Below are 27,166 nucleotides of genomic sequence, written 5' to 3'. Positions count from 1 at the left end.
CAGTATCATATCTACAATTGTATACCAAATGACAGGCGACTCCAAAATGCAATACACGACTCACTATACATCAATGGCCCACTCCACCAGCAACCCACTGGCGAAATTCCGGGTCTTCAGGCCGAGGGAACACGCCTCGGTCGTTCTGGTTCGCGTTCGCGTTGTTGTCGTTCTGGTTCTGGGCCTGGTTGCGCCGCTGCTGCTGCTGTCGCATGTAGACAAGCACCATGAGAACCGCCGCCAGTCCGACAATCAGTAAACCCTCAAGCATGCCCTCGTCGATATCAAAATCCAGGTCATCGTAGTATCCATCCTCGTGACGACTATCCGACTCCAGTGGACGCGAACCCGGGAAGTCTTCATCTTCTGCGGCTTGCTGATCGTAGAGATCACCATAGTACTCCTCTGCGTCGTTTTCGATGAAGGTTGTAATCCATTCCTTGAAGGTTCGTCGCGGTCTTTGGTCTGGCACTGCTATCAGTATGGAGATCCAAAGAAGGGACTAGTTTTACTTACTCTCGTCCTCACGGATAGGGTTGATGTCTCCATTCGTAATGCGATTCCAGTATCCTCGGATGCGAAGCTTGAGCAGACTAAGCTTCACGGGCAGATAGGCTTCGCGATTCGTCTCCAACGCTAAGTCGTAGTAACGCTTGGCCATGTAGAAATCCTGGTCAACAGCGACGCCGTTCTCGTGCATCCAGCCCAGATTCCAGTAAGCTTGTGCGCTGTGATGGGCTTCCGCGGCATTGTGATAGCAGGTAGAGGCCTTGTCTGCGTCGGCAGTAATGCCGTTGCCAGACAGGTAATAGTCACCCATCTTGACCAACGAGTCGATGTTGGATTGCTTCGCAGACCGAGTCCAGTAGATCAGCGCGAGCGCTGCGTTGTGGAGCAATGATGACCGCGTCTTCTGGGCCCAAGGTAGGATCGAGCTCAGCGACAGCAGGGACCGCTGCTCATCAAGGAGATGTGCCACATTGGCCTGCGCATGCTCGTATCCTTGCTCCGCGGCCATCATGGCCGGAATGAGAGCGCCTTCCTTGTCGCCGGCCTCGTAAGCAGCATTCGACTCTTGAAAGGACGAGTGAAGAAGCTCGGCCCGTTCGGCGACGATCTTGTAATAGGCTGCGGCCACGCCGCAGTGTCGCTGCCTCCCGATGCCAAGGTTTGACATCTCCGCGAGGTAGTAGAAGGCCTCCATCGAGCCCCAAGTGGCAGCCAACTCGAAATAGCGCGCTGCGGTGGCCACATCCCCTTGGTCTAAGAAGAGCGCACCCAGGCGGGTCTCGGCCGCGGGAAGGTCCTGCTCTGCTGCCGCTTTGAAATAATTCGCCGCTTTAAATGCGTCCTGTGGAACTCCATATCCGTGGAGATACATTAGTCCCATCTCGTGCTGGCACAGGGCATCTCCGTTCACCACGCCACGCTTGAACCAGGATAGGGCAGTGGTGAAGCTCTGGTCCACACCCTCTCCACGAAGGTACATCAGACCAATATAACCCGCCGCCTTAGCAGCCAGCTTATCGAGGCCAGCCTGATGGTTCGGATTGACAGACCCGTCTTTGTTCCAGTACTTCTTAGCCACGGTCTTGAAATACCGCATGGCTAGACGGAAATTGCGAGGCAAGCCACGTGCGCCGTCATAATTCATCTTCCCCAGACCAAAGGTGGCCTTCAGCTCACCCTTACGCGACATGAGGTCGTAAAATTCCAGCACATCTTCCAGACTGGCTTCGGTGGACTGGGACGCGTCCCGCGCATTTCGCCCAGAGCTCGAAACGCTGGCGCCTTCGCCGTAGACACCGCCCTCGTCATCGGCCCAACGATAGGACTCTCTACCCATGGAGTGGCCGCCTGGTGGACCAGACCGGTAGTACTCGATTGCCTTGTCCGCCACCTTTTTGTAGTAATGGAGCGCGTGATCGCAGTCCTTGGGAGTGCCGATACCTGCGTGGTAGCGATAACCCAGCGTCATCTCCGAGCGTGTGTTGCCGCCTTCTGCTGCAAACACATGGTACATCAGCGCCTTGGCCTGGTCTCGTTCGACCGCGTTTCCGACGCCCGTCGCGTACATGAATCCGACCATGTACTGAGCCGTGGTATTCCCGTTCAGCCACGCCAGATCATTATACCAGTGGAAGGCTTCATGGAAGTCGCGTGGGTAGGTGAAGTTGCCATGGAAGTTCATCTCCGCCAGCAGGAACATTGCGTCCGGATCAGCATCCTCGTCAGCGGCCTTCTTCAACTCCTCCACCGCTCGCGCGACATCGGGCTGGACCTTGCGACTGGCCTTATCGGGTGATGGGCCGTTTAGAAATAGTATGCGAAATGCTTGACGGCCGTAATGTAGGGCATTGCCGAGTAGGCCGGTCGGCTTTTCGGTTCTGACAGTTGTGACTTTTGCAGCTCGGAGGGTTTTCCACGCGTTCTCGACTCGTGCTGTAGATGAAAAATAAAAGTATCAGCAAACACCCTACCAGTGACAATCTTGACCGGGTCTACTCACGGCTAATGGGGCGAGCTTGATGAGCCTCGCCGAGCGGAGACTGGGAAACAAGTTGATCGCCATTGTCGACGATAGCGGTCGTAGTAAATTCATCTGCTGGAAGCTGGCTTGACCCAGCTGCTATGGTCTGTGATAGCACTGAAAAGGGGTCAGTGCCTGTCGCGATAGCAGATGGCGCGGAGAGATGATCTTACGTAGGGCCAGCGGCAGGAAGTGAGAAAACGGTGTTCTCATGATGGCTGCGATATGTCAGAGTGTAGCAGCTGTAAGAGGCGCATTGCGACTCCCGAGAGCTCAAAAAGGAGGGTCAGAGCGGGACAGCTGGCATGACGAGGAAAGGTGTTGGGAGCCGTTGCCCGTGATGTAGAACGAACGGCCACTTGGCTCGACGGAGCTTCATTTCGCCGATCTTGGCCCGCCTCAACAGTACAACTATAAGAACCACACAAGACTACTACTTGCATACAGCGATATCTACCGGGCAATCAATAACATGGAAGGCGATAAAAAAAATTAACGTTCTTTTATTCTACTCCGTTGAGCGAATCTGTGTACAGAACTGAGGAAATCACTGAAAATACACTCAACCCCGATGCGCTCTCCATGCAAAAATCATAGGCCAGCAGTGGCAGAAGTCCCCCTCGATCAGTCTTGGGGGAAGCCCGCACCGCAGACCCTGGAAAGGGAAGGGGTTAACACAAGTCGTTCGCAATTTCGGAAAATGGGTACAACTGAAACTCAAAGGGTGCATCTCGGGGCGGAAATAATAAAAAGTAAAGGCTGAAGCTGTGCCAGAAAAACAGATACAATCGAATGGGTGATAGACCCCCAGATCGTGAGAGAAAGATGACCATCCAATTCCGAGATGTCGAGCGCAAGATGTTTTTTGTGGTTTGTCAAAACGCGGGTATGATAGTACAATGGTACAGCACGAGCCGGGGGCTGGCTAGCCATGTCTGGCCCTGCTTCACTGACGCGGCGACCTGTGTGGCTGTTAGAAAATACTTTCTGTCTGGTATTCAGCGACAAGAAAACTTACGTAGGACTGTAAGCCGGAGAGGTCGGGCTGTATCCCGGAGACGTCGGCGAACCAGAAAAGTTGGGAGAAGTAGGCGAGTAAGACTGGGGGCTCGTAGGAGACCAACCAGGAGAGGTTGGCGTGTACTTGGGAGAAGTAGGGGAGGTAGGGGACAGTCCGCGGCCAGCACCACCAATCGCAGGACTGGTGGGACTGTAGCTGGGGGACGTCGGGCTGAAAGCTGGCGAGGTCGGGCTAAAGCTGGGCGACGTAGGACTGTAGTTGGGCGAAGTGGGCGAGAACCCAGGCGACGTCGGAGAGTACGACGGCGAAGTGGGCGACGCCTGGCCATAGGCTGGCGAAGTGGGCGAGTAGGCCGGGGACGTCGGCGCAAACGACGGGCTGGCAGGCGAGAACCCAGGCGAAGTCATGAAGCGCGGGCTCGTCATGCCCATTCCAGGAGAAGTCGGGGAGTAGCTCGACGAAGGAGAGTAGCCTGGCGAAGTAGGGCTGGTGTTGAACGGGCTGCTCGGAGAATAGCCGCCAGGGCTGCGAGCACCCGGGCTGAATCCACCGAAGCCACCAGAAGGCTGATAGTCGGTGAATCCACCAGGAGCCTGAGACTCGGCCTGCCGGATGGGCGAGAAGCTGGCATCCGGGTCGCCATCGGCCATGTAGGGAGTGCTTGCCATGGGCGAAGCAGAGTCGTACTGAGTGGCAGCACCATCGGGAATGATGGCATCCTTGGCACCGATCGCTCCCATGAGACCGAAGCGTGCGTTGTTCGAGACAACCGTGTTGAGCAGAGTCTGGTCCAAATAAACATCGAACTCTCCCGTTCCAGCGGGCGCCATTTGACCAAGGATCAGGTTCTCCGACACACCACGGCAGTCGTCGAGCTCTCCGAAAGCGGCAGCCTCCAAGAGAATCTCCACAGTCTCTTCGAACGAGCAGCGCATCAATGCACCATTGTCTGCGCGGTTGATACCATGACGAGTAACAGGGGTCAGGTAGCCGCGCACGGTCATCACATCGACCAAAAGGGCCAAGTGACGATGGTTGACATAGGAACCGTCAAAGGCAAGCACCTGGGTCAACTCCCGAAGCACGGCGGTACGGGCAGCCTCGATACCAAACACTTCAAAGATCTCAATGAACTGGTTGGAGTATGTGCGCGTGGAATCCACACCAGGGATCGCAAGCACCGCACCCAGAGATGAACCACTGGTCTCGAGGACCCATTCCTTGCAAAGGGGATCGGATTTGCTCGCGATAAGCGTACCGTCCTCCAGAACGCGCACCTTGCTCTTCTCATTGATGAAGGCACGCTCAACACCAGGAACACCACGAAGGGTCAAAGTATCGAGAAGGTGCTGCTCAAGCTTCTTGAGGGTGACGTCGTATTCGACATCATCGTCTTCGTCGTCCTTGTAGTCCTGGATCTGACGAATACGAATAACCTGCTCATCAGCGTTGTTGTCACTGAAGATGACGGCGATATCCCTCGGGTAAGCCTGCTTGATCTTGGTGGCAACGTCTTGCACCGTAAGACCCTTGTCAAGCAGTTTGGGGCGGCTAAGGACGATACGAAGTAACCACCTGGACTGCTGCGATGCATTATCGGCAGCGTCCTCGGGAATGATGAAGTATGACTCGACCATATCCCGATCGTTTTCGATGACAGTGGTCTGAATGTCGGGATCGTAGTAGATCTCCGTGGCCTGCGTGACAGAGCGCAAACTAGTGTGCTCGACGACGCTGCGCAGTTGCTTCGCACCCTCCTTATCATAGGTCTTCGCACCTTGCTGGTAAACAGTCATGGACGGGGTCTTGATGTTCGTGGCGACGTTGAGAATTTCCTTGAGACGCGGCACACCAAGCGTGACGTTCTTGGACGAGACACCAGCAAAGTGGAAGGTGTTGAGAGTCATCTGAGTAGCGGGCTCACCAATCGACTGAGCTGCAAGGACACCGACCATTTCACCAGGGTTAGCCCCCGCACGAGCGAAGCGGTTCTCAACAGCACCAAGCACGTGCTGGAAAGCAAGCTTGTTGAGAGAGTACTCGGTAACCAGTCGCCGGAAGGCAAGTCGGCTGCGAAGTTGCGCCTTGAACAGAAGAGTCGCATTATCCTGGGCTTCACGCGAGATTTCGTCGTTACCACGGACAACCAGCAAACGATCAAGCAGAGCCTGGACCTGAGGAATAACCTCGGCGGGATGCAGGTCACTGATGGTGCCTTCGCGGATTCGGAAAGTCGAGCGGGCCATCTCCAGGATTCTCTGGATGTTGATCGGGAGCTGCATCATTTCTTCGTCCTCCTTGGCCACGGTGCGTAGGAACGCACGGTCCTTAAGGAGCGCCTCCCATTCTTCGTCAAGGTATTTCTGAACCTCAATGTCGCCCGCAATTTCGGTCGACTGCTCCAACACCTCCGGGCCGAGAGATCGCTCCGGATCCATGACATCCACGCGGAAGCGGTCTCTGAACTTTTCATCGGAGCATCGGATAACGTCGACACGCTGGTTCTCAATGTGCGCGCCATCCAGACCATCTTCACCGTAGATGAACTGAATGACATCACCCAGGGAGTTGCGCACGGTTCCGTCGTATTTAACCATGACTTCTTCGAGGGCCTTGACCAGCTTACGCTGAATGTAACCAGTCTCGGCTGTCTTGACAGCTGTATCGATGAGACCTTCTCGACCAGCCATAGCGTGGAAGAAGAATTCGGTCGGGGTCAGACCACGGAGATACGAGTTCTCGACGAAACCACGGGACTCGGGCGAGTAGTCGTCCTTGGTGAAGTGCGGTAGAGTGCGGTACTTGAACCCGAAGGGAATACGCTTGCCCTCCACGGACTGTTGTCCGACCACGGCAGTCATCTGTGAGATGTTGATGGTGGAACCCTTGGAACCGGAGCGCGCCATCTGAATGCCATTGTTCAGATCCTTCAAACTCTTCTCGGTCGCAGCACCAGCTTCATCACGGGCATTGTTCAGAGCACGCGAGACCTTGCTCTCGAAAGTCTCACGCACGTTCATACCAGGCAGAGCCTCCAAGGTATTTTCAGTCGCACTGGCAGTGATCGACTCGACTTCCTTCTTCCGCTCACGCACAGCCTCCTCGATCTTTTGGATCGTGTTGTAGTCGGGGATCGTATCACCGATACCGATACTGAAACCGTTGTGCAACAGCCAGTAGTTGACGATAGTCTGTGTGCCGTTGAAGAAGTTGACAGCAGTGTCCGGTCCGTACTCATTGAAGATGGTGTGGATGACACCTCCGCCGCTCGCGCCGACCGTCTTCTTGGAAAGCATTCCGTACATCAGCTGGCCACCGTGAATAAGGAGGCCACCGTCAGTAAGCGGACTGAACTTCTCGGAGAGGGGAGAGTTGTCCTTTTCGACACGCAGCAAGTTGAGACCAGACGGGAATGCCATGCTGATCATCTGCTTTCCAGTCCACCGCGGACGCGGTTTCAGAATAGCGGGTGGAGGGATGACGCCATCCCAATCCGGAACCCACAGCATGATGTTCATGACCTGTTCCTTAGAAAGGAAGGTATCGCGGCGGCAGATCTTGTAGACACCGCAGAGGGTATCCTGCACAATACCCATGAGAGGACCATTCCGTTGAGGGGACACGATGTTCTTGGGAACCAAGGCGAGCTCGGAAAGCTCTGCACGAGACTCCTCGCCCTGCGGGACGTGCAAGTTCATTTCATCACCATCGAAATCAGCGTTGTAAGGGGAAGTGACGGAAAGATTCATTCGGAACGTGGAGAACGGCATGACGCGGACACGGTGGCCCATCATGGATTCCTTGTGAAGCGAAGGTTGACGGTTGAACAGAATCACATCCCCGTCATCGAGGTGGCGTTCGACTTTCCAGCCATACAGCAGTTGCTGGGTACCGGCACGCTTCGCATGACGAAGGTCAATGCGTTCGCCGTTATCCCGAACAATGTACCTGGCACCAGGGTGCAAGTTGGGTCCGTTGGAAACCAGCCACTGCAGCTTCTCGATGTTGTACGGAGTCACCACCTCCGGATATGTCAGGATTTTGGCAGTCGAGATGGGCACACCGACCTCGTCCAGCGAAAGATTCGGGTCACCAGTGATGACAGTACGCGCTGAGAAGTCCACACGCTTGCCCATCAAGTTCTGGCGCAGACGACCTTCCTTACCCTTGAGACGGCTACGCAGAGCCTTGACAGGGCGGTTCCCCTTCTGCATGGCCTTGGGTTGACCGGCGATATCATTGTCCATGTACGTGGCGATGTGGTACTGAAGCAGAGACTCGAATTCGCGCACGACATGTTCCGGGGCGCCTTCCTGTTCGCATCGCTGGACGTTTTGGTTGGCGCGCACGATTTCCGCAAGCTTGTAGGTCAGATCATCTTCACCGCGAGCGCCACTAGTGGCACCCATGACAACGCTGGGTCGGACAGTTGGGGGAGGAACGGGGAGAACCGTGAGGATCATCCATTCGGGGCGAGCATAGTCATTGCTCAGGCCCATGATACGGACATCCTCGTGGGAGATGTTCCGGAAGATCTGGAGGGCCATCGCAGGAGTGATGACCTTCTTCTCGGGCTGTGCCATCTCTTCCTCCATCATGCTCTTGGTAGGCTTCCAGGTGCCAACCAGGGTGATTCCTTCCTTGCGCACCGTCGGCTGGGCGTTGCCGCACCCACCGTGAGAGCGTCCCTTCTGCGAGTCCTTCGAGAATTCATCGTCGTCCGGAGGAGGATCGGCTTCGCAGATCAACACATCCTTGGAGAGTCTCCAAATATGGTCGAAGCGGCGTTTCGGGTCACGCATCCGAAGAGCTTCCAAGAACTTGGAATCGGCCTGGATGTAAGTAGTGTCAGCAAAATCGCCTTTCAAGATTTGCCATCCCAAAAGGGATGACTAACCGTGTTGGCTTTGATCTTTCCACAGTTGTGGCACACAGTCTCCAGCAGCTTCTTGATCTTGGTCAGGAAACCTGGGGAAGTTAGCATCAGCAAATAGATATCAAGGAAGACGATGGCATACCAATGTGGAAAACAGGAGAAGCGAGTTCGATGTGGCCGAAATGCCCAGGGCATTCCTTGGGGCCTTCCTCGCAAGTCTCGCAGTTGTACTGGCGGTCGATCGTGCCCAAGCGCGGGTCGTTGATGCCCTTGGTTCGTGGTCGCTGGCGTTGATCATCCTGGGATGCGGTCAGTCTCGCTGCGGTGGCGTCGTGTTTCCTTGGGTTACCAACCAGGGTCTCGGGGTACTCGATATGGACAACACTCATGCGCTTGATTTCCTCCGGGGCAAAGAGGCCAAACTGAATCTCCTTAACGGTGCGCAGCGGCGCCTTGGAGTAGGGGAAGAAAACGTTCGACATGGTGGCGGTCTGTTGTCGCGTGAAAATCGGACTCGTCACAGTCGGTCGGCTCGGACGGAAACGAAGGGGTCTGGGTTCGCAAAATCGCAAAAAAAGAAGGATAAGGGGTTCTTGAAGGCCGGAAGGTCAAGAATCACCTGAAGCGACGATGGAAACGAAGGTGGTGTGGAAGCAGCTGGCTGGCTAGGCCTTTGGCAGCCCTTGCCACGAGGGCGCCCAGGCGACCTGGAGTCCCCGGACGTCACGAAGCCCTGGAAAAGGAGAGAAAAAGGGCGCGCAGTCAATCTTGGCGTATTTCCTGGCTCCTGAAGAGATATCGCGATGCAAGACGCGATATTCTTGGATGGGAGGACGATGGGGGAGGGTTGGGTGTCGGGAGGATGAAAGGGAGAGAGCGAGGTTGCCTCACCCGCGATTGGGCTCGAGTTTTCTTAGCGCTGTTTATTCTGCACTCAGAGTTGGGCGGTGAGACGCGAAGGGGCGGGCGTTTTAAAGGGGTACCGGGTTCACCGCCTGTCATTCACTTCTTTCTGCCATTCAATCATTCACCATTATTCACTCTGCTCTGATTGTGTTAGTGTTCTGTTGTTGCCCCTGCCACCAGTGAATACCCAGACTGCTGGATGCTTCACGCCCAGCGAATAGCCTGGCCTTTCTCTCAGGCTGGGAAATCCTCAGCACAATGAATCTGTCGCTCATTGATCCGTTTGTCCTGGCGCAGGACTACCCAGACAGCTTGACAGAGAAGCTGAGTATGCATTTCTCAGTCATGGTACTAGAAGACTCTACTAATTAGGATCATGTAGGAAGTGGCCATGCGACTTGTCTACGATTCAATCACAAGGGCGACTACCTGGCCTCCGGACGAGTTCGTACCCTCCTACAAATAATGTGAAGCAGAGTTGACCAGTTGCAGGTGGACGGTGTGGTGGCGATCTTTGACATTGAAACAAACGGGGTGTCCCGCAAGCTGCGTGGTCACACGCGCCAGATCCAGTCCATCAGGTATGCATGGCGTAGGTACACAGAAAACATCAAATCTCTGACACGCTTGACAGCTGGTCGAGGGACGGCCGATATCTCCTCACCTCCTCACAAGACTGGAAGTGCATCCTGTGGGACTTGAAAGATGGCTCGCGCGTGCGCACAGTCCGGTTCGAGGCTCCGGTGTACATCGCCGAGCTACACCCATTCAACCAGTATGATATTCGTTCCCCAAGAAAGCGAGCGAGGGCGTTAGCCAGAGCTAATTCTATTATCATCCAGTCTCCTCTTTGTGGCCTCCCTCTTCGAAGACCAACCCGTCCTCGTGGACGTTTCCTCCCCGAAGCCAATCAAGCGCATCCTCCCCTCCGCACCGCTCCGTCCACAGCCCACCGACGGCGACGATGTCGACCCAGCCGTGGCAGCACGACAGGCCGCCCAAGATGCAAAACAGTCCACCTGTGTAACGATCTTTACGGCGCTGGGGAACCACATCATTACGGGGTCCTCGAAAGGGTGGATCAACATCATCGAGACGCAGACGTGCTCAACGATCCATTCCATGCGACTATGCGCTGGAGTCGTGATCCTGCTCCGCCTCGCCAGCAACGGGCGCGACCTGCTAGTCAACAGCTCCGATCGTGTAATCCGCACGGTGCTAATGCCGGACCTATCACGGCTAGGCATCGACCTCGAGCCATCCAGCATCAAGCTACAGGTCGAACACAAGTTCCAAGACGTGGTCAACCGGCTCAGCTGGAACCACGTCACCTTCTCGGCGACGGGCGAGTTCGTCACAGCGACCACATTCATGAACCCGGACATCTACGTCTGGGAACGCAGCCATGGGTCGCTGGTCAAAATCCTCGAAGGCGCGCGTGAGGAGCTCGGCGTGGTAGAATGGCACCCGTCGCGGCCGATGGTGGTAGCCTGCGGACTGGAGTCCGGCTGCGTGTACATATGGTCGGTCGTGAGTCCACAGAAATGGTCCGCGCTGGCGCCGGACTTTGGCGAAGTCGAGGAGCAGGTCGAGTACGTCGAGCGCGAGGATGAGTTTGATATCCACCCGGCCGAGCAGGTGCATCAGCGCCGTCTGGACCAGGAGGACGAGGTCCCGGACGCCATCACCCTCGACCCGGTCAAGGGGTATACGGATCTCGACGCGCTGGATAGCTTCCGCATGCCGGTCCTGCTGGACATCTCTGATAGCGAAAGCGGCGAGGATATCATCGCCGTTGGCCCGGGGACTATGCGTCGCCGTACCCCCGGCGCTGGGAATGCTGATGCCGATGCTAACAGCGTCGTCCGTGGCGCGGGCAGACGTCGGAGATGAATGGACGATAACTCGGATATATCTTATTTGCATGGACTGGCGTTCAAAAGGGATCGGTGGTGGGAATATGATTGACTACAATTGGCGTTTCGAACCTCTTTACAGGCGTGATGATGGGTGTGGTGGGATGAGGTTCACAGCATATATTTGCACATGAATATCCCAGGAGCCATGAATAACTACATCTAGCAGATCCGCATTTTCATATATGTAAACCACTGGACGGCTGATTTCAAAAACAGGATTATTTCTCTGGCTAGCAAAGACAAGATCTCCCCGACGACACAAGCTGGGTATATATATCACACAGAGACAAACTCAACGCCATAGAAATGCTTGAGACGATAGACACAAAAAGCAAGCCGTGAATGGGTGAGTTCCATTCTCTGCCAAGGAAAACCATTGGAAATTCCTCACTGGCTGTCGCGAGTAAACGTAGTCAGAGTTATTCAGAGTGGTTGCTTGGGTTTCGTAGCCCAGCCGCTGATAATTCCTGATTCCTTTTGCCACAATTGTCAGGACCCTGTCTGGGAGCCAGTCCTTCGCCCTTTGATATCTAAGGGGGATTTGTGTAGAAGAGCAATGGGGTAGGAATTCGTGGACAAATATTTTGAGAGCTTGGTGTTCAGGTGGGTTCGTTATAAATCATGAAAGGCTCCGCGTTGACAGTGTTGGGGATGTAACGGCCTGGAAACCCTGCGAGTGTCGATCTGCTGCTGACATCGTCACTGACGAGATGAGCCAGCCCGTGTCCAGCGAACGGTGATCAACTCTGCGGTAGACCGAATTGGCTGAATATGTTGATCTGGCAAGATATACCCCACACACAGGCTCGGAAGAGCAACTCGCTCCCTGCTCCGCAGGATCAATTGGTTGTGACCGTGACCGTGGTCGCGGCTGTGGCTGTGGCCGTGGCTGCTGGCTTCCGCGCCTGATAGATGTGAAGGATGTTATAGCAATGGAGATCCTTATTGAAAGCCTCCGACTTGACATCTGCGGCCAGGCGCTGGATCTTATCGACAGGCCACTTGTAGACCCGGCTGAAGGGAGCCAGGCTGAGCGGCTCGATGCTCTCGGAGATGGCGAGGTTATACCAACGCGCAACCTTGCGCTCATGTTCGTCCTGGTGCCAGGGATTCAAGGGCAGTCCGACCATCTGGTGATCGATCTCGGTGAAGCCTGCTTCCTGTAGATTCCGGATCGTCTCCCGGGAGCTGTGTACGATGGGGCGCGAGGTCGACTCTGTGGCATGTTTCAGCGATTGATACCAGTGCCGCAGCGCCAGCCCGCTCAGCGAGCGGTCGTCACAGCGCGGCTCGAAGTCGATTTCCACCTGCTCGAACCACGCGCCCGGACGCAGATGCGAGAAGATCCGTCGGTAGAGACTGGGCCAGCTGACAATGCTGCCACTGCCCATCTGCATGTGGATGAGATCCCAGGAATCCTCGCCCAGCGCCCAGGGGCTTTCGAAATCAAATGGTGCGTAGAAGTCGCAATTCTTCGGATGGTTCTGCGGTTGAATGGGTGCCAGGTCCACACCCACCACGAACGACTCCGGGTACTTCTGAGCCACTTCGATGCTCCAGATTCCCGTGCCGCAGCCCAGGTCCAAGATGCGGGAGCTAGGCGGGTGGGGGGCATAGATCAGGCCATCGGATACGCGAGCTACGGTAAAGAGCTTGTGGAAGATATCGAGGCGGTCCTGTTCCTCGTCGTCACAGGGGAGTAGGTACGTTCCTTTCCGATAGCCATGGTATGTTCGCCCATTTTCCGAGTAGCACGGATATCGCTCGGGGTATCTGCAAATCAATGAGACCAGTCAGTCATTTGCCTTAACAGACCAGAAAATGAAGAAAACATACTTGCGTCCGGGCGTCAGCGCGCGTGGTGAATGAGATGATGGCTGGGAGGGATGCGACGCGACCGAACCATTGCTGCTATACCAGCGGTTGTCGCGGCGCTCTCGCTCGACGGGATCTTTATTGGTGATGGAATAGATATCCATGGCTGTGGAGGTCTGTCTGGAACGGCCCCGCTCACTTGGCTGGGCCGATTGTGAGAGGTGGTACCGTGAACGACCCGCGTCACTGGACGGGAGCGACTCGGACTTGTAGCGCTTGGGCGGCGGCGAGTCCATTGGGGGCAACAGCCGGTGTTTGCCCTCCCCATTGGTAGGCATTGCGAAAGGGAAGCGAGGGTCGGTATCCGGCGAATTCCAATGTGGGATGGGGAGGGGCTCGGTCGTACAAGAGACCTGAAACGGGTGCAGCACAGAGCATCTGCGAGGATGGACCTGCAATCAACCCGACGAGCCAAACCAGTTGGGCAGCGGATGGGATAATAATAGGAGGCGGCGAGTGCGCGACCGCTGTCGTGGGCAGTGGTCACGACTCCCAGCGCCGGGGATTGAGAGAGGGGAAGGGACCGACCACCGAGACTAAACCCTTGGCTTGACAGAGTCCGGGCCCCCAGGGGTAGCAATGGGGATGAAGGGCGGTGTGTGGATGGGGGAGAAGCAGGAGCGAAGGAAAGAAAGAAGAAGAGAAGAGAAGGGAAGAGCAGGGATGTGTCTGCAGAGGAAGTCACTAGTCGAGGGGCCAACCCTACTGCTCTGGGCCTCACTAATTAGGAAGGACATAAGTACAGGTCGTGGTTACAGTTGAGATACATCATGCCTGACTAACAATGCTCGGATTCCGTCCGAACGGAGCTATTGTATAGTAGTTGGTGGGGCCTCGTTTTTTAGACTTCGCATTGACCGGCGATGCACACTCTGACGCCCATTGCGGCCTCCTCGCTGTCGCTGCCCACGGACAGCTACATCTACTCCATCACCCCAGCTGCGCCCGGTTCCTTCGCTGCCATCTCCTCGGATGACTCGCTGCGCGTGTTTGATGCTGCCAACCTCAATCGTGGGTCGGTGGTAGCACCCAAAACCCACGACGGGGGCGTCACGGCCCTGCGCACCTACAGCTCGGGGGATGCCCAGCTGCTAACCACGGCAGGTCGGGATGGCCGACTGAGGTTGTGGGATGCTCGGGCCGGGAATGGCTCGGCGGTGGTGGAAATGGAGACGGGTAGGTTTCACACGGAAGAAAATGACCCAACCACAAACTCATCGTCGGCAGTGAAACATGCTCCCGTGCTCTCGGTAGCCTGTCACGCAGAGACCAACACCGTCGTCGCCGGGACAGAACTGGTGTCTTCGCAGGCAGTCGTGGCATTTTGGTGGGTTTGGGGATCTGGAATTCAACCCTCTCGCCTCTAACACCTCCGCCAGGGATATCCGATCTCCGACAGTGTGCCGGCTACAGTACGTGGAGAGCCACAACGACGACATCACCGAGGTAAGGATCCGTCTCCCAGCGACCTACAGGCCTGGTCTGTAACACATACACCCAGCTCCAATATCACCCGACCCGCAGCAACATCTTACTCTCCGGCAGCACGGACGGGCTAGTCAACATCTACGACACGACCATCACCGACGAGGATGACGCCCTAGTGCAGGTGATCAACCACGGCTCGGTCCACCACGCCGGCTTTCTGTCCGAGCGCACCATCTACGCCCTGAGCCACGACGAGCTCTTCTCCGTGCACCCGGCCACGGACCCGGACGAGCCCACGCAAGAGCCCGAGCCCGTGCACTTCGGGGACGTGCGTCAGCCGCTTGGTTGCGAGTACATCGCGCAGCTGTGCATCGGGGGCCAGGGGCCGTACATTGCTGCCGGGAACAAGGCGTAAGTGTCCCTCAGAGAAAAAAAAAAAAAGAAAAGAAAGAAATTGGGGCTGAATTATTTATAGTGATCAACGCTTGGATTTGATCCCCCTTGTCTCGGACCCGACATGGCGGTTTGACCAGGATAGCCTGTGGCGCCTCCCCGGGGCCCACGGCGAGGAGGTCGTACGCTCGGTGTATTTGGATGAACAGGTATGTTTAGGCTCCAGCCAATGGCCCCGGCAGCTAACTCATGTTGTCGTTTCTTGCAGAGCCAATCCGTGTTCACCTGCGGCGAGGACGGATTTGTGCGGGTGTGGAAACCGGCAGATGATGATGTCCAAGCTCCTGCGGAGGCGGCAAAGAGCGCACGGCCCAAGGAGAAGAGGCAGAAGGATCGCTTTAAGCCGTATTGAGAATTGGCAGGTGGGGTGTAGCTCTGGGTTGCAGTGATTTCTTCGGCTGTGTAGCGTTAGGAGTTGGCAGGACATAAAAATAGAAGGAATGGAGTGACTTTGATGTATTTGGCCTGGGACGGATCTGGTGTTAATGTAGGTCGTAGTGTTAAGAGTTGTGTCAATTTAAGGCCGCAGTTGGCTAAGATATATATCCGCAAGGTGTGTAATGAGTTCAGCAGCTTTTCAAACAAACCTTTGGTCTTTGATATTTCAGGAGATAGGAGTATTCCGATATACCTCCCAACCAAATCTATTTATCCATCTATATGTCTGAACCGGACGGTATAAATGCTCGCCCGACAATGTAGATCCACTACTTCGCCCTAGAAAGAGGCCCCGGTGCGGAGACATAACTGTAGACCCGGATTTGTAATCTCCAACTACATATTGCAGTCTGTTTTCAACGCCCCAGAATTTCACTGGTTCATTGAAACTAAACATGACTTCCCTAATTGTCCGTATCCCAGAGGGAGAGGCCCCCAAACTCGCCCAGGAACAACTCCCGCTCCCTCGCCCCGTCGCCGGACAAGTCCTCGTCAAGGTGTCACATGTAGCCCAGAATCCCACGGACGGTATGTTAGATGTTACCTGTTCTTCTGCTTTGTTGGTTGAGGAAGTTAGTAATGTATTCTGTATTCCAGTCCAAAGCTTCGACGTAAATGCATTCGGGGACGGCGCCGTGCTGGGCTGTGACTTTGTCGGCGAGGTCACCGAGCTGGGTAGCGGAGTTACTCGTCTGGCCAAGGGCGATGTTATTGCAGGGTTGATTTGGGGAGGTGAATAAGTTCTTTCAAGTCAAAGCCAGACTGACTGTATTATCGGAATCTAACTCTTTTTAACAGGGGAGATCCCCGGTCTCGGCGCGTACAGCGAATATACCATCGCAGACGAGCGGATCTCGTTCAAGGTGCCGGCGGCGAATATCTCCAAGGCACAAGCGAGCACGGTGCCCTTGGCAGCGGCCACCGCCTGGCTTGCGCTGTTCTCCAAGGAGTGTCTGAACATAGATCGCTCCCAGGCGGAAGGGACTAGTGTGCTGGTGTGGGGTGCTAGCTGTGAGTGAACATACAGCCCCAATATATATCCCGGATGATCCGAATAATTCGCTAACGAATAACTAAATCCCAGCAAGTGTCGGTCTCTACACCATCCAACTGGCCGCTCTCCTCGGCTTCGAAGTAGTCGCAACCTGCAGTCCTCGCAACGCCGACCTCGTCCGAACCCACGGAGCCAAACATGTCTTCGACTACAACGACGCAGACGTAATTGACCACATCACCAAGGTTGGCCCCCACCTGCAGTACATCTTTGACACCATTGGCAACGCCAATTCCTCCAGGATTGCGTCCGGGGCGTTGGGGGGCCGCGTCGGGCATCTCTGCACCGTTAGACCGGGCAAGGCTAACACGGAGCATGTCGCGCCGAACACGCATGTCACGGATGTGCTGGTGTGGACGTCTTTCTTAAAAGATCATAGCTATGGCCCGTTCCGTTGGCCGGTTAGTGATTGTCTTAATTATGCATTCTTTTTGTTGAGAAATATGCTAATGTAGAGGAATAGGCCTCCAAGGAAGACCATGAGCTGGCGAGCGAGTTGTTTGAGAGTCTACCCGCATGGCTAGAGCAGGGACGGATCCAGCCGAATCCGACTAAGCTGTTTCATGGTCTCGACAGTGTGGTCCAGGGCTTTCAGGAATATCGGGATGGAAAGATCTCGGCGTACAAGATTGTCTATGAGGTCTGACTAGGCATGGCCCATTAATAGCAAGTTGGGGTACGTGTCAGACCATCCCTGCTATACCAGCAGGTGTTATGCGTCGAATGTGGTCACATAGGCAAAATAGAGAAAATAGAGAAAACGTGCCTTTGATGTATGTGTTGGGCGATGAGTGAATGAATCATCCCGCCGGCATCGGGGCGGGAAGGAAAGGAAAAAAAAAGCAACGGGAGTGACACTGACTCAACAACACACCACCTAACTACCCAACGGCCCATCCCTGTTCCCTGCCCCGGTTCAGGGGATTTCTCACCACTAGCTTGGCTCTCTTTCTCTCTTCCTCCCTTCCCACCACCCACCACCATCATCATGGCGACTCCCTTCCTTATCGCCTACGACCCCTCCACCCCCACGTCCGGCCTCTCCCTCAAGCAGATCGCCTACTTCGGCCGCGTACTGATCAAGCCCTCCAACCTCGCCCAAGCCGAACAGTTCCTGCGTCAGAACTTCCGTCTCCTCGATGTCGTCGTCGACGCGACCGACATACCCTCCGCCGGCGACCTGGTCGATGTCCTCAATGCCGGCGCCATCAAGATCCTGATCTCCCTCGACCAATTGACCGCCCTCTCCGCGGAGCAGTCCGTTCCCTCGTCGCGGTTGATCGTCTACACTACATCCGACGCCCAATTGAACAGCCTCGAGCAGTGGATGGTGGCCAACGTCAACGAGCGGGACAGTGTCTGTGTTGCCACGGAGCCCGCGGCTGTCTCGGCTGCTGCGGCGCTGTTGAAGATCCCCGCCGACGCTCAGCGCATCTACGCAACCCATAACTCCGAGAAGGTCTCGGAAGATGCGATCAAGCAGACAATGCAGAATGGCGCAATTGCTATCATCCCCTCACAAGTACTCACTGTCGAGCGCAACGTTGCCGACAAGATCTCTGCCGCGAACCTTCTCGCGTCGCGCCTCGTGACCGACCAGGCGAATGGTCTGTACGAGACATCCGTCACAGACGAGCGTGGCTCGTGTCTGGGCGCCGTCTGGAGCAGCCACGAGAGCATTGCCGAGGCGCTCCGCACAGGGACGGGTGTCTACCAGAGCCGCAAGCGCGGGTTGTGGTACAAGGGCCAATCGAGCGGCGATGTGCAGGAGTTGATTCGGATTGGATTTGACTGTGATGCGGACTGTCTATGCTTTGTGGTTAAGCAAATTGGACGAGGTGAGTGCCGTTTGGTTTAGATGATGTGTCTATGCTAACCAAACAACAGGCTTCTGCCACCTCGGGACAGAATCCTGCTTCGGGGCCTCTACCGGTCTTTCTCGTCTTCAGAAGACTCTCCAGGCTCGCAAGGCAGACGCTCCTGCCGGGTCTTATACGGCACGCTTGTTCAATGAGCCTAAGCTCGTGGAGGCTAAGATTATGGAGGAAGCCGAGGAGCTGTGCCGGGCCAACACCAAAGAGGAAATTGCTTTTGAGGCTGCGGATCTGCTGTACTTCGCCCTGACCAAGTGCACGGCTGCTGGCGTCAGCCTGGAGGATATCGAGCGGAATCTCGACCTGAAGAGTTTGAAGGTGAAGCGGAGAAAGGGCGATGCCAAGGGTCCTTGGGCTGAGAAGGCTGGTCTGGCTGAATCCAAGCCTGCCCCTGCCCCTGCCAATCCTGAGCCACCGGTGGAGGACCGCACAACCCGCCTGGAGATGAAGCGCGTGGTTACCGCTACCACTGCCCCCGAGGTGGTCAATGAATACCTCAAGCGACCATCTCAAAAGTCCAACGATGCCATTGTTGGTCTTGTCAAGCCGATCATTGAGGATGTTCGTGACAACGGCGACGCTGCGGTGCTCAAGTATACCCACAAGTTCGAGAAGGCTACGTCGTTGACCTCCCCGGTCATCCAAGCGCCCTACCCACCCGAGCTGATGCAGTTGACGCCCGAGGTCCAGGAGGCAATTGACATCAGCATCGGCAATATCCGGCGTTTCCACGCCGCACAGAAGGGAGGCAACGAGGACCTCACGATGGAGACCATGCCTGGTGTGGTCTGCTCTCGCTTCTCGCGTGCCATCGAGCGCGTTGGCCTGTATATCCCCGGCGGCACGGCCGTGCTACCCTCCACAGCCATGATGCTTGGCGTTCCGGCCATGGTGGCCGGCTGCAAGAAGATTGTGCTCGCCTCGCCGCCCCGTTCCGACGGCAGTATCTCACCCGAGATCGTCTATGTTGCGCACAAGGTCGGTGCCGAGAGCATTGTCCTAGCCGGAGGCGCCCAAGCCGTGGCCGCCATGGCGTACGGCACCCAGAGCATCAGCAAGGTGGACAAGATTCTAGGTCCCGGGAACCAATTCGTGACCGCCGCCAAGATGCTCGTATCCAACGACACCTCCGCGGGCGTCAGCATCGACATGCCCGCTGGACCCAGCGAGGTCCTAGTGATCGCCGACAAGGCCGCCAACCCGGCCTTCGTGGCCTCCGACCTCCTGAGCCAAGCCGAGCACGGCGTTGACTCGCAGGTGATTCTCATTGCCGTGGGTCTGGCCGAGTCCGAGCTGCGCGCTATCGAGGACGAAGTCGACAAGCAGGCCAAGGCTCTGCCACGCATGGACATCGTCCGTGGCTCCCTTGAGCACTCGGTCACCTTCGCCGTGCGCGACATCACCGAGGCCATGGCCCTGAGCAACGCGTACGCGCCCGAGCATCTCATTCTGCAAGTGGAGAACGCCGAAGCGGTCGTTGAAACCGTCCAGAATGCTGGTAGCGTGTTCATCGGCCCCTGGACCCCGGAGAGTGTGGGTGATTACTCGGCTGGTGTCAACCACTCCCTGCGTAAGTTTTTCTCTTCCTCCCTTTATTCTTCCCAGTTGATAACTAACTGGAATGGAATGGAATTAGCTACCTACGGCTACGCGAAGCAATACTCCGGCGTGAACCTCGGCTCCTTCTTGAAGCACATCACCAGCTCGAACCTGACCAAGGACGGCTTGATGGGTCTGTCCAAGACCGTGGAGACGCTCGCTGCGCTTGAGGGCCTGGATGCCCACAAGCGCGCGATCAGTATCCGTGTTGCTCAAATTCAGCAGAATGGGGCATGAACCATGTGTCGTGTCATGCACGATGCGCAATGAATATGGATGGAAACTTTATTTTCTGTCCAGAAAAGTTGTGGACGAGGCTTGGCTGGGCTTTCGTTTTTAATGATTTGTTGATGATGATTTTCGGTAGCAATACATAAATAGAACCTGTTTCGAAGACCAAAAAAAGTGTCATAACGGAGCCTTGCATAGTACACGCTGAATGATCTCTACAACATGAGTCAAGTAAATGTAGATCAAAAGACAAACAGAACCCAAAAAAACCATGATACCCTTCGATAGCAGTCAGTACAGCCAGTAATCAATCAAAACAAGCCAAATGCAAAGCAAAAACAAATGAATCAAAACTGCGCTTCGTTAAGAATCTGCACTTCCTGGCCCGGCTTAAAAGCTGGCATACCCAGATAGGGACAGCCATCACAGCGGAACGCATCACCCAAAGCACAGCTCCCACACGAGCCCGTCTTGCCCTGCACTGTGAAATCGAGCTCGTTCAGATCATCCGACTGCAGCTTCAGCACGTTCAGATCATTATCTGCCTTCTCGCGCCGCTCTTTATCCTCTGCTTCCAGCCGGTCTGCGAGACCACATGTGCAGTCTTTGCAGGCGCGGCGGCGGCGGCCCGTTTTAGGTTGGCATTCCGGGGCTAGATGGGCATATTTGTTAGTGCATGTTGATAAAATAAAGGAAATAGGTGAAGAAGGAGGAGATAAACGTACGGGGCATGATGGGTCGTGACAGGTCTTCGTCGTCAAGAAGGGAATCCTCGTTAATCAGCTCGTCGTCGTCGTCATCGCGGTCATTATTATTTGTCGGGTCGATGATACCCATCATTGGCGGGGCAGGGGCCGGAGGAGTAGTTTTCTTAGGGATATTTTTCTTTGCGCCAAAGCGTAGTGGCACAGCCGCCGAAGCGTCGTGGTTTGGCTTCTCAAACCCAGAAGGTGTCTGCACCAGTCCTGCCAAAACCGCCTCCATTGTCTCAGCCGGCCCAAACCCGCTATCCTGCGTCTGTAGCTTCGCACCAGGCTTCATGGCGGGGACGAGGGCAGCATAGACGCCCCGATCGAGTAGTTGCAGTGCCTCAGTTCGTCGGGAGCCGTCTGTGCCTGTCACGAGGAGGACGAGGTCGTATGTGTTGGCGGGTAAGGAGACCACGCCAGCAGAGAGGCGGTCAAGCATTTGGAGGTCGGTGGTGGTGCGGTCGAAGGTTGCGAAGAGGGCGTGTAGGTTTGATTCTTCGGTGGCGATGGAGGGGGGTGCGAGGAGAAGAGTGCGCTTCTGTGAGATTGGCGCCGAGGGGATCGCCATATCGACGTCCGAGGCGTCGATGGTCACGACGGAGGGAGCCATGGTGATTTGTAAAAAGAAAGGATGGACTTAGGAAAAGAAGATCAAAGATGGAGGGGTGGCGGATCTTTTGATAAGGGATGAGTCAGCGGGGATTATTAATTCGATGTTGCTGGAGAGGAACAGACGGGGCTCTTCTTAGGGGAAATAGATAAATAAAAAGTGTGGAAGTTGTGAAGCGAATATTTCCACATTCACTGGGTAGTATTTAACTCTGGTGGACATACATACTGCTACATATACTGGACTGAGAAGGACTACGAGGTACTGCCCTCCGGTGCCGGAGCCCACGGATTATCAATCGCAACGCTATAAATGGCACCATACTTAGTTTAGTTTACCCTCTGGACTTAGTTAGCGTAGAAGAGAATAGCCTAGATTGCTTTTTGGTTACACCATATACCGGAACGCCTATTGGTTATGCAAGGTATCAATATGTACAGCCCAGAAGGTCATCAAAGTGTAAAGCGTCAGGGCTAGCGCTTGCGCTCCCGGATCTTCCACTTGATGCCATGCTTGTTCGTGCCTCCCACCGAGTTGTCCATCCGCGCCCGCTGCCAGTCAAGTTCCTGCTCGGCAGCCTGGATCTCAGCGTATTGTTTGCGCAGCGCAGCCAGTTTACTCTCACGGGTCTCAGCAGCCCGTTTCCGGAGTTTGCGGGCCCGTCGGGCCTCGACCAGTGCTTGCCGCTCCTTCTCGAGCTGCTTGGGTGTCTTCCGAGAGGTTGTCTGTTCCTTGTCGTCCTCCTCATCTGTCCTATCATCCTGCAGACGGTGTTTTTTCAATGCCTGCTGTTGCTGCCGATCATCCGCAAAGACTGTCTTGCGGGGCTTCTTCGGAGCAGATCCAAAGTCGATCTCGTCGTCGAGTCCATCAAACTCGTCCTCCTCAGATTCCTCGTCATGCTGACCTTTCCCATCTAGCACCTCGCTCATCCCACCCTGAAGCTGCACATCGCGCTCCACACGCTCCATCTCTCGACGCACCCGCTCCCCGACTGTGCGCAAATAACCCTTATCCTGCGTCTTGAGTAGCTTGATTGCATCGTGACTCAGTCCGCGCGCAGCAGCCGAGTCCCGTCCCACACCTTTCCCCTGTCCGTGCCGGCCTTGCACATGATTCCGGTCTCCCATCATGCCAAAGGCGAATTCATCCGGGTTGCGATCGCGCGCTTTTTCTTCCAGACGCTTGATCTTGGATTTTTTGGCATTGTAGTCTTTGGCGCGGAGGGAGTAGTCCTGACAAGTGTACACAGTTAGATTGCGTTTTGTGGAAAGGCTTCGAGGGAAATAGTTACTTTGTGCTTCTCAAGAATACCCCATTTCTCACGCCCGCTGAGCTGGCCACGCTCGCGGTGTTGCCGTCGCTGGACGGCATTGCGCATGGAGGACATGTTGATAGTTGTGTGCGTGCACTCGAGATAAAAATGGGACAAAAGATACAGAATGGGTCGCTGAGAATTATGCGTGGTGGTTGTCAAGACTGAGTGTTTGAGGTCGAGAACTTTTTTTTGCCGCCTTTTTCTTCTCCGCCCGACAATCGGTTCTGCCCTCCGCATCAACAGACACAATTCAACCAGCCGCAACAACCTCTCGGTCAGCCTCATATTCTACTACACCGGGCAACTTCCGCTTTCTATTACAAGCTCGGCCTCTCATCATCCAACAATCAAGCCACTGATCCTGCCACCCACCACCCACGCATCACCTCACCTCGCCTCGCACTCACTCCCATCCTCGATACCCCCAGTCGAGCCAACTCAATCCCCCATGGCCACACCATCTACATCCCCGGATGCATCCTCCACATCCTCACCCAAGAAATACAACCTCCGCAATCCCCTCCCACTCTCCGCCACCCAGGAACAAGAAGTGAAGCAGCTCTACTACAAGCGCGTACGGGGGTACTGCGCCGACGAGATCAAGGGTATGTATGCCCTTCTCTTTCTCTGTCGATTACATTGCCCTCTCCCTCAAATTGGCTCAATAATACCCGGGTCCTCACAATCTCACACCTCTCTAACAACCTATCAAACCAAAGCAAACCTTGCTAACACATTGACAATGACAGCCTTCGCCCAATGCGCCGTCAATCGTACCATCACAGCAACATGGGTCTGCCGGCAACAGCGTCTCGCTATGAACTCATGCATGCTTGCACACGCCAAACCGGAGGAGCAAGACCGCGCGCGTGAGGAGTGGTTTGCGACGCATGCGGAGCGGCGACGTGCGAAGGAAGAGGAGCTCGCGCGCGTTGAACAGCGGAGGGAGGAGGTGATTCGCATGATGCGCGAGGATGAGGAGCGGAGTCGGCAGAAGAAGGCTGCACGGTGATTGTTTTCATCTCTGTCTCTGCACTTCCCTTCTTTGACTCCTCCCCTCTCTTTTCCCCCCTTCTAAGCCTTGGACTAGGAGGTGGCTATGAATCTGGCCCTGACTCTGGCCCTGACTCTGGCCCTTTTGGCGTACAGTGGGATACAATAGGCGTTTACGGTGGGCATCTTTAGTCTCTTTTGCGTTGCATGGCCATCCTGTTTGAAGCGATGGATTGGAATTCTCCGATTTATGTACACTACAGTATACACAGATGAATTGCATGGAGATAAACTCATTCTCTCATTAGTGAATGATCTATAATCACAACTCCTTAGTGAAAATAGAAATCGAAGCCCTGTCATACTGTAAGAGAGGGTTACCAAAAGTGGTTAGCGCTACGGAGCTCCGACCGCCAACTTATCACCTCTTTCCTCTCGACTTCTTTCCTACCACCCTCCAACCTCCCACCATGGCGTCTCCCAGCCAGACACAGGGCTCAGCGCCGCCGACCAGCACTCCACCTGGCGATTCAGGTCCAGCAAACGGAGCCTCTGGCCCATCCACCTCGCAGGCCCAGGGCAATGCGACCACCACAGCCACGACCACGGCAGCCCCGATACCCGCGACAACCACGCAACCACCACAAATTCCCTCGACCTCTCTCCACGACAGCGGCAAGTCTCGCCGACCGCGCGACGTGCGCCTCGTCCACATGCTTCTCGCCTCGCTGGGGGTAACCGCGTACCAAGAGCGAGTGCCGCTCCAACTCCTCGATTTCGCATACCGCTACACATCGAACGTCCTCCAAGACTCCGTGCACCTCGCCACAGAAGGATACGCCAACGCTGGCGAAGGCACAACGGGCAAGGGGTCTAGCGGCGAGCTCAGCAGCGTGACTTTGCCCGCGTTGCGGCTGAGCATCGCCTCGCGCCTGCACTACCAGTTCCAGGCGGGGCTGCCGAAGGAGTTCCTGATGGATCTCGCGGCGGAGAGGAATCGGATTGCGTTGCCTGGTGTGTCGAGGGGGTATGATGCCGCTGCGCAGGCTGGTGGCCCTGCTGCTGCGGCGGACCAGAACGTGATCATGGCTGGTATTCGACTGCCGCCGGAGCGCTTCTGTCTTACTGGCGTCGGGTGGAATATGTTGGATGAATGGGATAGCGAGGGCGAGGTTGAGGAGGAGATGCCTGATGCACTAGAGAAGGGCAAAAATGAGGGTCCTGGCGGTGATGCGGCGGAGGATGCCGAGGAGGGTGGTGATGATGATGATGAGGATGGGAAGATGGAGGATATCTTCGGTGAGGATACCGCTATGGGTGAGGCTGGGGAAGATGAGGATCGGAAAATGACGGATGCTTGATTGTATTGCGGGATAGGCGGAGTTTTACTGGCGCTGGGTGTTTTCGGGGTGTGGCATCTTCTTTCTTCTACGAACAATGGGCTAGATTACCCTCAGGCTTGCCTGGAAAATATCATGGAACAAATCATACATTTTATCAGTCATTTGTATATGCGGTACATTACTAACTGACTGCGTACGTTGATACAGAGCAGAGCTTAGGGAATGACTTGACAGTCAAGAAATTGTTGTATATTCCCAAGTAGCCATTACCTGACCAGTCACTGCTCAGCAGGCAATTTCCCCGGCGAATTGGACAGAATCCACGGCCTCCTATCCCAGAACTCATCCTTAATGATATCAACATGATCAACCACAACCCTAGCTTTGCGGCGCAATTTCCGCAGCTTATCCTGCTGTGACCTCGATGGTTTAGACCCTGGCACCGCCGAGGAGGCACCACTACTGCCGTTATCGTCGGCAGATGTCTGCACTGAACTGGGGTCCTGCAATTCATACTGGATAGTAGCAGCGTGTGTCAGAGCATGTGCAGCAAAACTAAAACAAATACATATAACGTACCTGGCGGTAGACAACACTGCCCTTCTTATACATCTCGAGTTCGTTATTGTAGTTCATTCCGAACCGCTTGAAGAGGATCTCGTTCTTGTCTGATGACACGGTTCCCTGTGGTCAATCCAGTTAGGCTAACTTTTTGCTTTGAAATGAAATATATGATCCGACCACAAATGAGTATCGCATGCATACCTTTAGCTCCTGTTCCGCATCCGTATTGCTCATTCCACCTTGTTGGATCATTGTCCAAAAAGTCGTGTTGTAGAGATTGTTGATATGGCCTATGCAGCCAACCAAATCATATTATATTAGCGGGATATAAGAGAAAAAAGAAAATCCGCGGTAGCACTTACAATCAACCTGTCTCCAGCTCATGTAGTCGCGCAGAATCTGAGCATTCGGGTAAATCACTGCCCGCCCATCGAACGAGGGCAGATACCGCGGCTGGAGGGGCGTTGAGGGGAAATAAGTGTTCCATTGATGTATGTAGTGGGCTGTGAATGTAGAAACGATGGTAGTGACCAGTTTTCTAATCGAAGGAGATCAGATTTTTTCATCCATTCGTTCGGTAGACAGGGAAAGGAGGGACGCGGATGATGGTTGTTAAAACAGGGTGCTAAGGATGACTTACGAATTCCGTCGCTCGAAGAGCTCGCAGCTTGGATGGAAGACAAAACTATGAAATGTATCAGTCCAGAAGGGACAAAAACACACAGGCTGAGTCGGGTGAAACACACCTGTACTCGTCGCTGACGCCGTAGGCAATGCATAGATCCGGCAGGTCGTTCAGCACCTCTACGGCAGCGGCGTTCATCAGGTCCAGTGCGCGGCGGTCATTTGGTTTCTTGAATGCGTAGTAATCAGAAAGTCTGGAGCTGTCAGATATATGCATCAAATCCCGGTAGAGACAAGGGCAAGCACAATATTCAATATTTGCATGGCCATGAGTCAGTGGACATAGACAGGCTGATCGAATCACCCATCTTTGCTCACTGACAGCGCACGCAGCTAATATTGACTCGGCTCATAAAACAGGATAGAGGGCGCCTCACTTGTGGAATCCCCTTCCATCAATCCGAACGACAATCCATGTGTTGGGCAGCAGGATGTCTGGCTGCTCGAAGGACTTGACGTACTCATATCTGAGCTTTGGTCAGGAATGATCCAGGGGAATGAAAGTGTTTGTAGTTTCTTACTTTGAGTTTGCCATCTTTTCTTTTTCTTTTTCTCTGTCTATGGTTTCGGGATGGAGGAATGTGGATGATTTACTGAACCGGGTCACATGACCATCTGATTGGATCCAACCCTACAATTTCGAACTACCAAACTACTGGGGACGAATACTACTTGCAGTGAATTGGAAATTCCAAGAACAG

The 27,166-nt window shown here is 55.0% G+C and overlaps 13 protein-coding genes across 13 annotated transcripts; 6 read left to right on the top strand and 7 right to left on the bottom strand.

Annotated features, from left to right (window-relative positions):
• Window positions 1-70: 70 nt before the first annotated feature.
• N7474_004910 (ubiquitin ligase complex subunit HRD3) lies at window positions 71-2,743 on the bottom strand (the record flags this gene model as incomplete). The annotated part of the gene is made up of 3 exons (XM_057196325.1): window positions 71-471; window positions 517-2,442; window positions 2,704-2,743. The coding sequence occupies 3 exons, from the start codon at window positions 2,741-2,743 to the stop codon at window positions 71-73; spliced, it is 2,367 nt and encodes a 788-aa protein (XP_057053721.1).
• Window positions 2,744-3,544: 801 nt separating this feature from the next.
• Window positions 3,545-8,909, bottom strand: N7474_004909 (DNA-directed RNA polymerase II subunit RPB1; the record flags this gene model as incomplete). Its single annotated transcript, XM_057196324.1, has 3 exons — window positions 3,545-8,383; window positions 8,449-8,519; window positions 8,570-8,909. 3 exons carry the CDS (start codon window positions 8,907-8,909, stop codon window positions 3,545-3,547), a joined length of 5,250 nt encoding a protein of 1,749 aa, XP_057053720.1.
• A 682-nt stretch (window positions 8,910-9,591) lies between these two features.
• Window positions 9,592-11,226, top strand: N7474_004908 (Set1-mediated histone H3-K4 methylation subunit Swd1; the record flags this gene model as incomplete). Its single annotated transcript, XM_057196323.1, has 5 exons — window positions 9,592-9,661; window positions 9,716-9,777; window positions 9,826-9,914; window positions 9,968-10,108; window positions 10,176-11,226. The coding sequence occupies 5 exons, from the start codon at window positions 9,592-9,594 to the stop codon at window positions 11,224-11,226; spliced, it is 1,413 nt and encodes a 470-aa protein (XP_057053719.1).
• An 865-nt stretch (window positions 11,227-12,091) lies between these two features.
• Window positions 12,092-13,405, bottom strand: N7474_004907 (class I SAM-dependent methyltransferase; the record flags this gene model as incomplete). Its single annotated transcript, XM_057196322.1, has 2 exons — window positions 12,092-13,025; window positions 13,089-13,405. 2 exons carry the CDS (start codon window positions 13,403-13,405, stop codon window positions 12,092-12,094), a joined length of 1,251 nt encoding a protein of 416 aa, XP_057053718.1.
• Window positions 13,406-13,990: 585 nt separating this feature from the next.
• N7474_004906 (uncharacterized protein) lies at window positions 13,991-15,360 on the top strand (the record flags this gene model as incomplete). Its single annotated transcript, XM_057196321.1, has 5 exons — window positions 13,991-14,454; window positions 14,507-14,573; window positions 14,629-14,966; window positions 15,031-15,157; window positions 15,217-15,360. The coding sequence occupies 5 exons, from the start codon at window positions 13,991-13,993 to the stop codon at window positions 15,358-15,360; spliced, it is 1,140 nt and encodes a 379-aa protein (XP_057053717.1).
• A 481-nt stretch (window positions 15,361-15,841) lies between these two features.
• On the top strand, window positions 15,842-17,146 carry N7474_004905 (zinc-binding alcohol dehydrogenase family protein; the record flags this gene model as incomplete). The annotated part of the gene is made up of 5 exons (XM_057196320.1): window positions 15,842-15,974; window positions 16,044-16,178; window positions 16,245-16,457; window positions 16,531-16,901; window positions 16,964-17,146. 5 exons carry the CDS (start codon window positions 15,842-15,844, stop codon window positions 17,144-17,146), a joined length of 1,035 nt encoding a protein of 344 aa, XP_057053716.1.
• A 342-nt stretch (window positions 17,147-17,488) lies between these two features.
• Window positions 17,489-20,210, top strand: N7474_004904 (histidine biosynthesis protein HIS4; the record flags this gene model as incomplete). Its single annotated transcript, XM_057196319.1, has 3 exons — window positions 17,489-18,338; window positions 18,388-19,944; window positions 20,011-20,210. 3 exons carry the CDS (start codon window positions 17,489-17,491, stop codon window positions 20,208-20,210), a joined length of 2,607 nt encoding a protein of 868 aa, XP_057053715.1.
• Window positions 20,211-20,551: 341 nt separating this feature from the next.
• On the bottom strand, window positions 20,552-21,563 carry N7474_004903 (Cytokine-induced anti-apoptosis inhibitor 1; the record flags this gene model as incomplete). Its single annotated transcript, XM_057196318.1, has 2 exons — window positions 20,552-20,856; window positions 20,930-21,563. 2 exons carry the CDS (start codon window positions 21,561-21,563, stop codon window positions 20,552-20,554), a joined length of 939 nt encoding a protein of 312 aa, XP_057053714.1.
• Window positions 21,564-22,036: 473 nt separating this feature from the next.
• On the bottom strand, window positions 22,037-22,953 carry N7474_004902 (rRNA-processing protein UTP11; the record flags this gene model as incomplete). Its single annotated transcript, XM_057196317.1, has 2 exons — window positions 22,037-22,798; window positions 22,858-22,953. 2 exons carry the CDS (start codon window positions 22,951-22,953, stop codon window positions 22,037-22,039), a joined length of 858 nt encoding a protein of 285 aa, XP_057053713.1.
• Window positions 22,954-23,329: 376 nt separating this feature from the next.
• N7474_004901 (uncharacterized protein) lies at window positions 23,330-23,893 on the top strand (the record flags this gene model as incomplete). Its single annotated transcript, XM_057196316.1, has 2 exons — window positions 23,330-23,486; window positions 23,631-23,893. 2 exons carry the CDS (start codon window positions 23,330-23,332, stop codon window positions 23,891-23,893), a joined length of 420 nt encoding a protein of 139 aa, XP_057053712.1.
• A 451-nt stretch (window positions 23,894-24,344) lies between these two features.
• On the top strand, window positions 24,345-25,235 carry N7474_004900 (putative transcription initiation factor TFIID, 31kD subunit; the record flags this gene model as incomplete). Its single annotated transcript, XM_057196315.1, has 1 exon — window positions 24,345-25,235. The coding sequence occupies one exon, from the start codon at window positions 24,345-24,347 to the stop codon at window positions 25,233-25,235; it is 891 nt and encodes a 296-aa protein (XP_057053711.1).
• A 260-nt stretch (window positions 25,236-25,495) lies between these two features.
• On the bottom strand, window positions 25,496-25,853 carry N7474_004899 (uncharacterized protein; the record flags this gene model as incomplete). Its single annotated transcript, XM_057196314.1, has 2 exons — window positions 25,496-25,732; window positions 25,797-25,853. The coding sequence occupies 2 exons, from the start codon at window positions 25,851-25,853 to the stop codon at window positions 25,496-25,498; spliced, it is 294 nt and encodes a 97-aa protein (XP_057053710.1).
• A 625-nt stretch (window positions 25,854-26,478) lies between these two features.
• On the bottom strand, window positions 26,479-27,000 carry N7474_004898 (uncharacterized protein; the record flags this gene model as incomplete). Its single annotated transcript, XM_057196313.1, has 2 exons — window positions 26,479-26,659; window positions 26,987-27,000. The coding sequence occupies 2 exons, from the start codon at window positions 26,998-27,000 to the stop codon at window positions 26,479-26,481; spliced, it is 195 nt and encodes a 64-aa protein (XP_057053709.1).
• Window positions 27,001-27,166: the final 166 nt, after the last annotated feature.

The sequence above is a fragment of the Penicillium riverlandense genome, assembly GCF_028828495.1.
Source record: "Penicillium riverlandense strain IBT 135883 chromosome Unknown utg000003l_segment0_segment0, whole genome shotgun sequence".
In the NCBI taxonomy this organism is placed as follows: Eukaryota; Fungi; Ascomycota; class Eurotiomycetes; order Eurotiales; family Aspergillaceae; genus Penicillium; species Penicillium riverlandense.
This window is presented reverse-complemented; position numbering and strand designations above follow the sequence as displayed.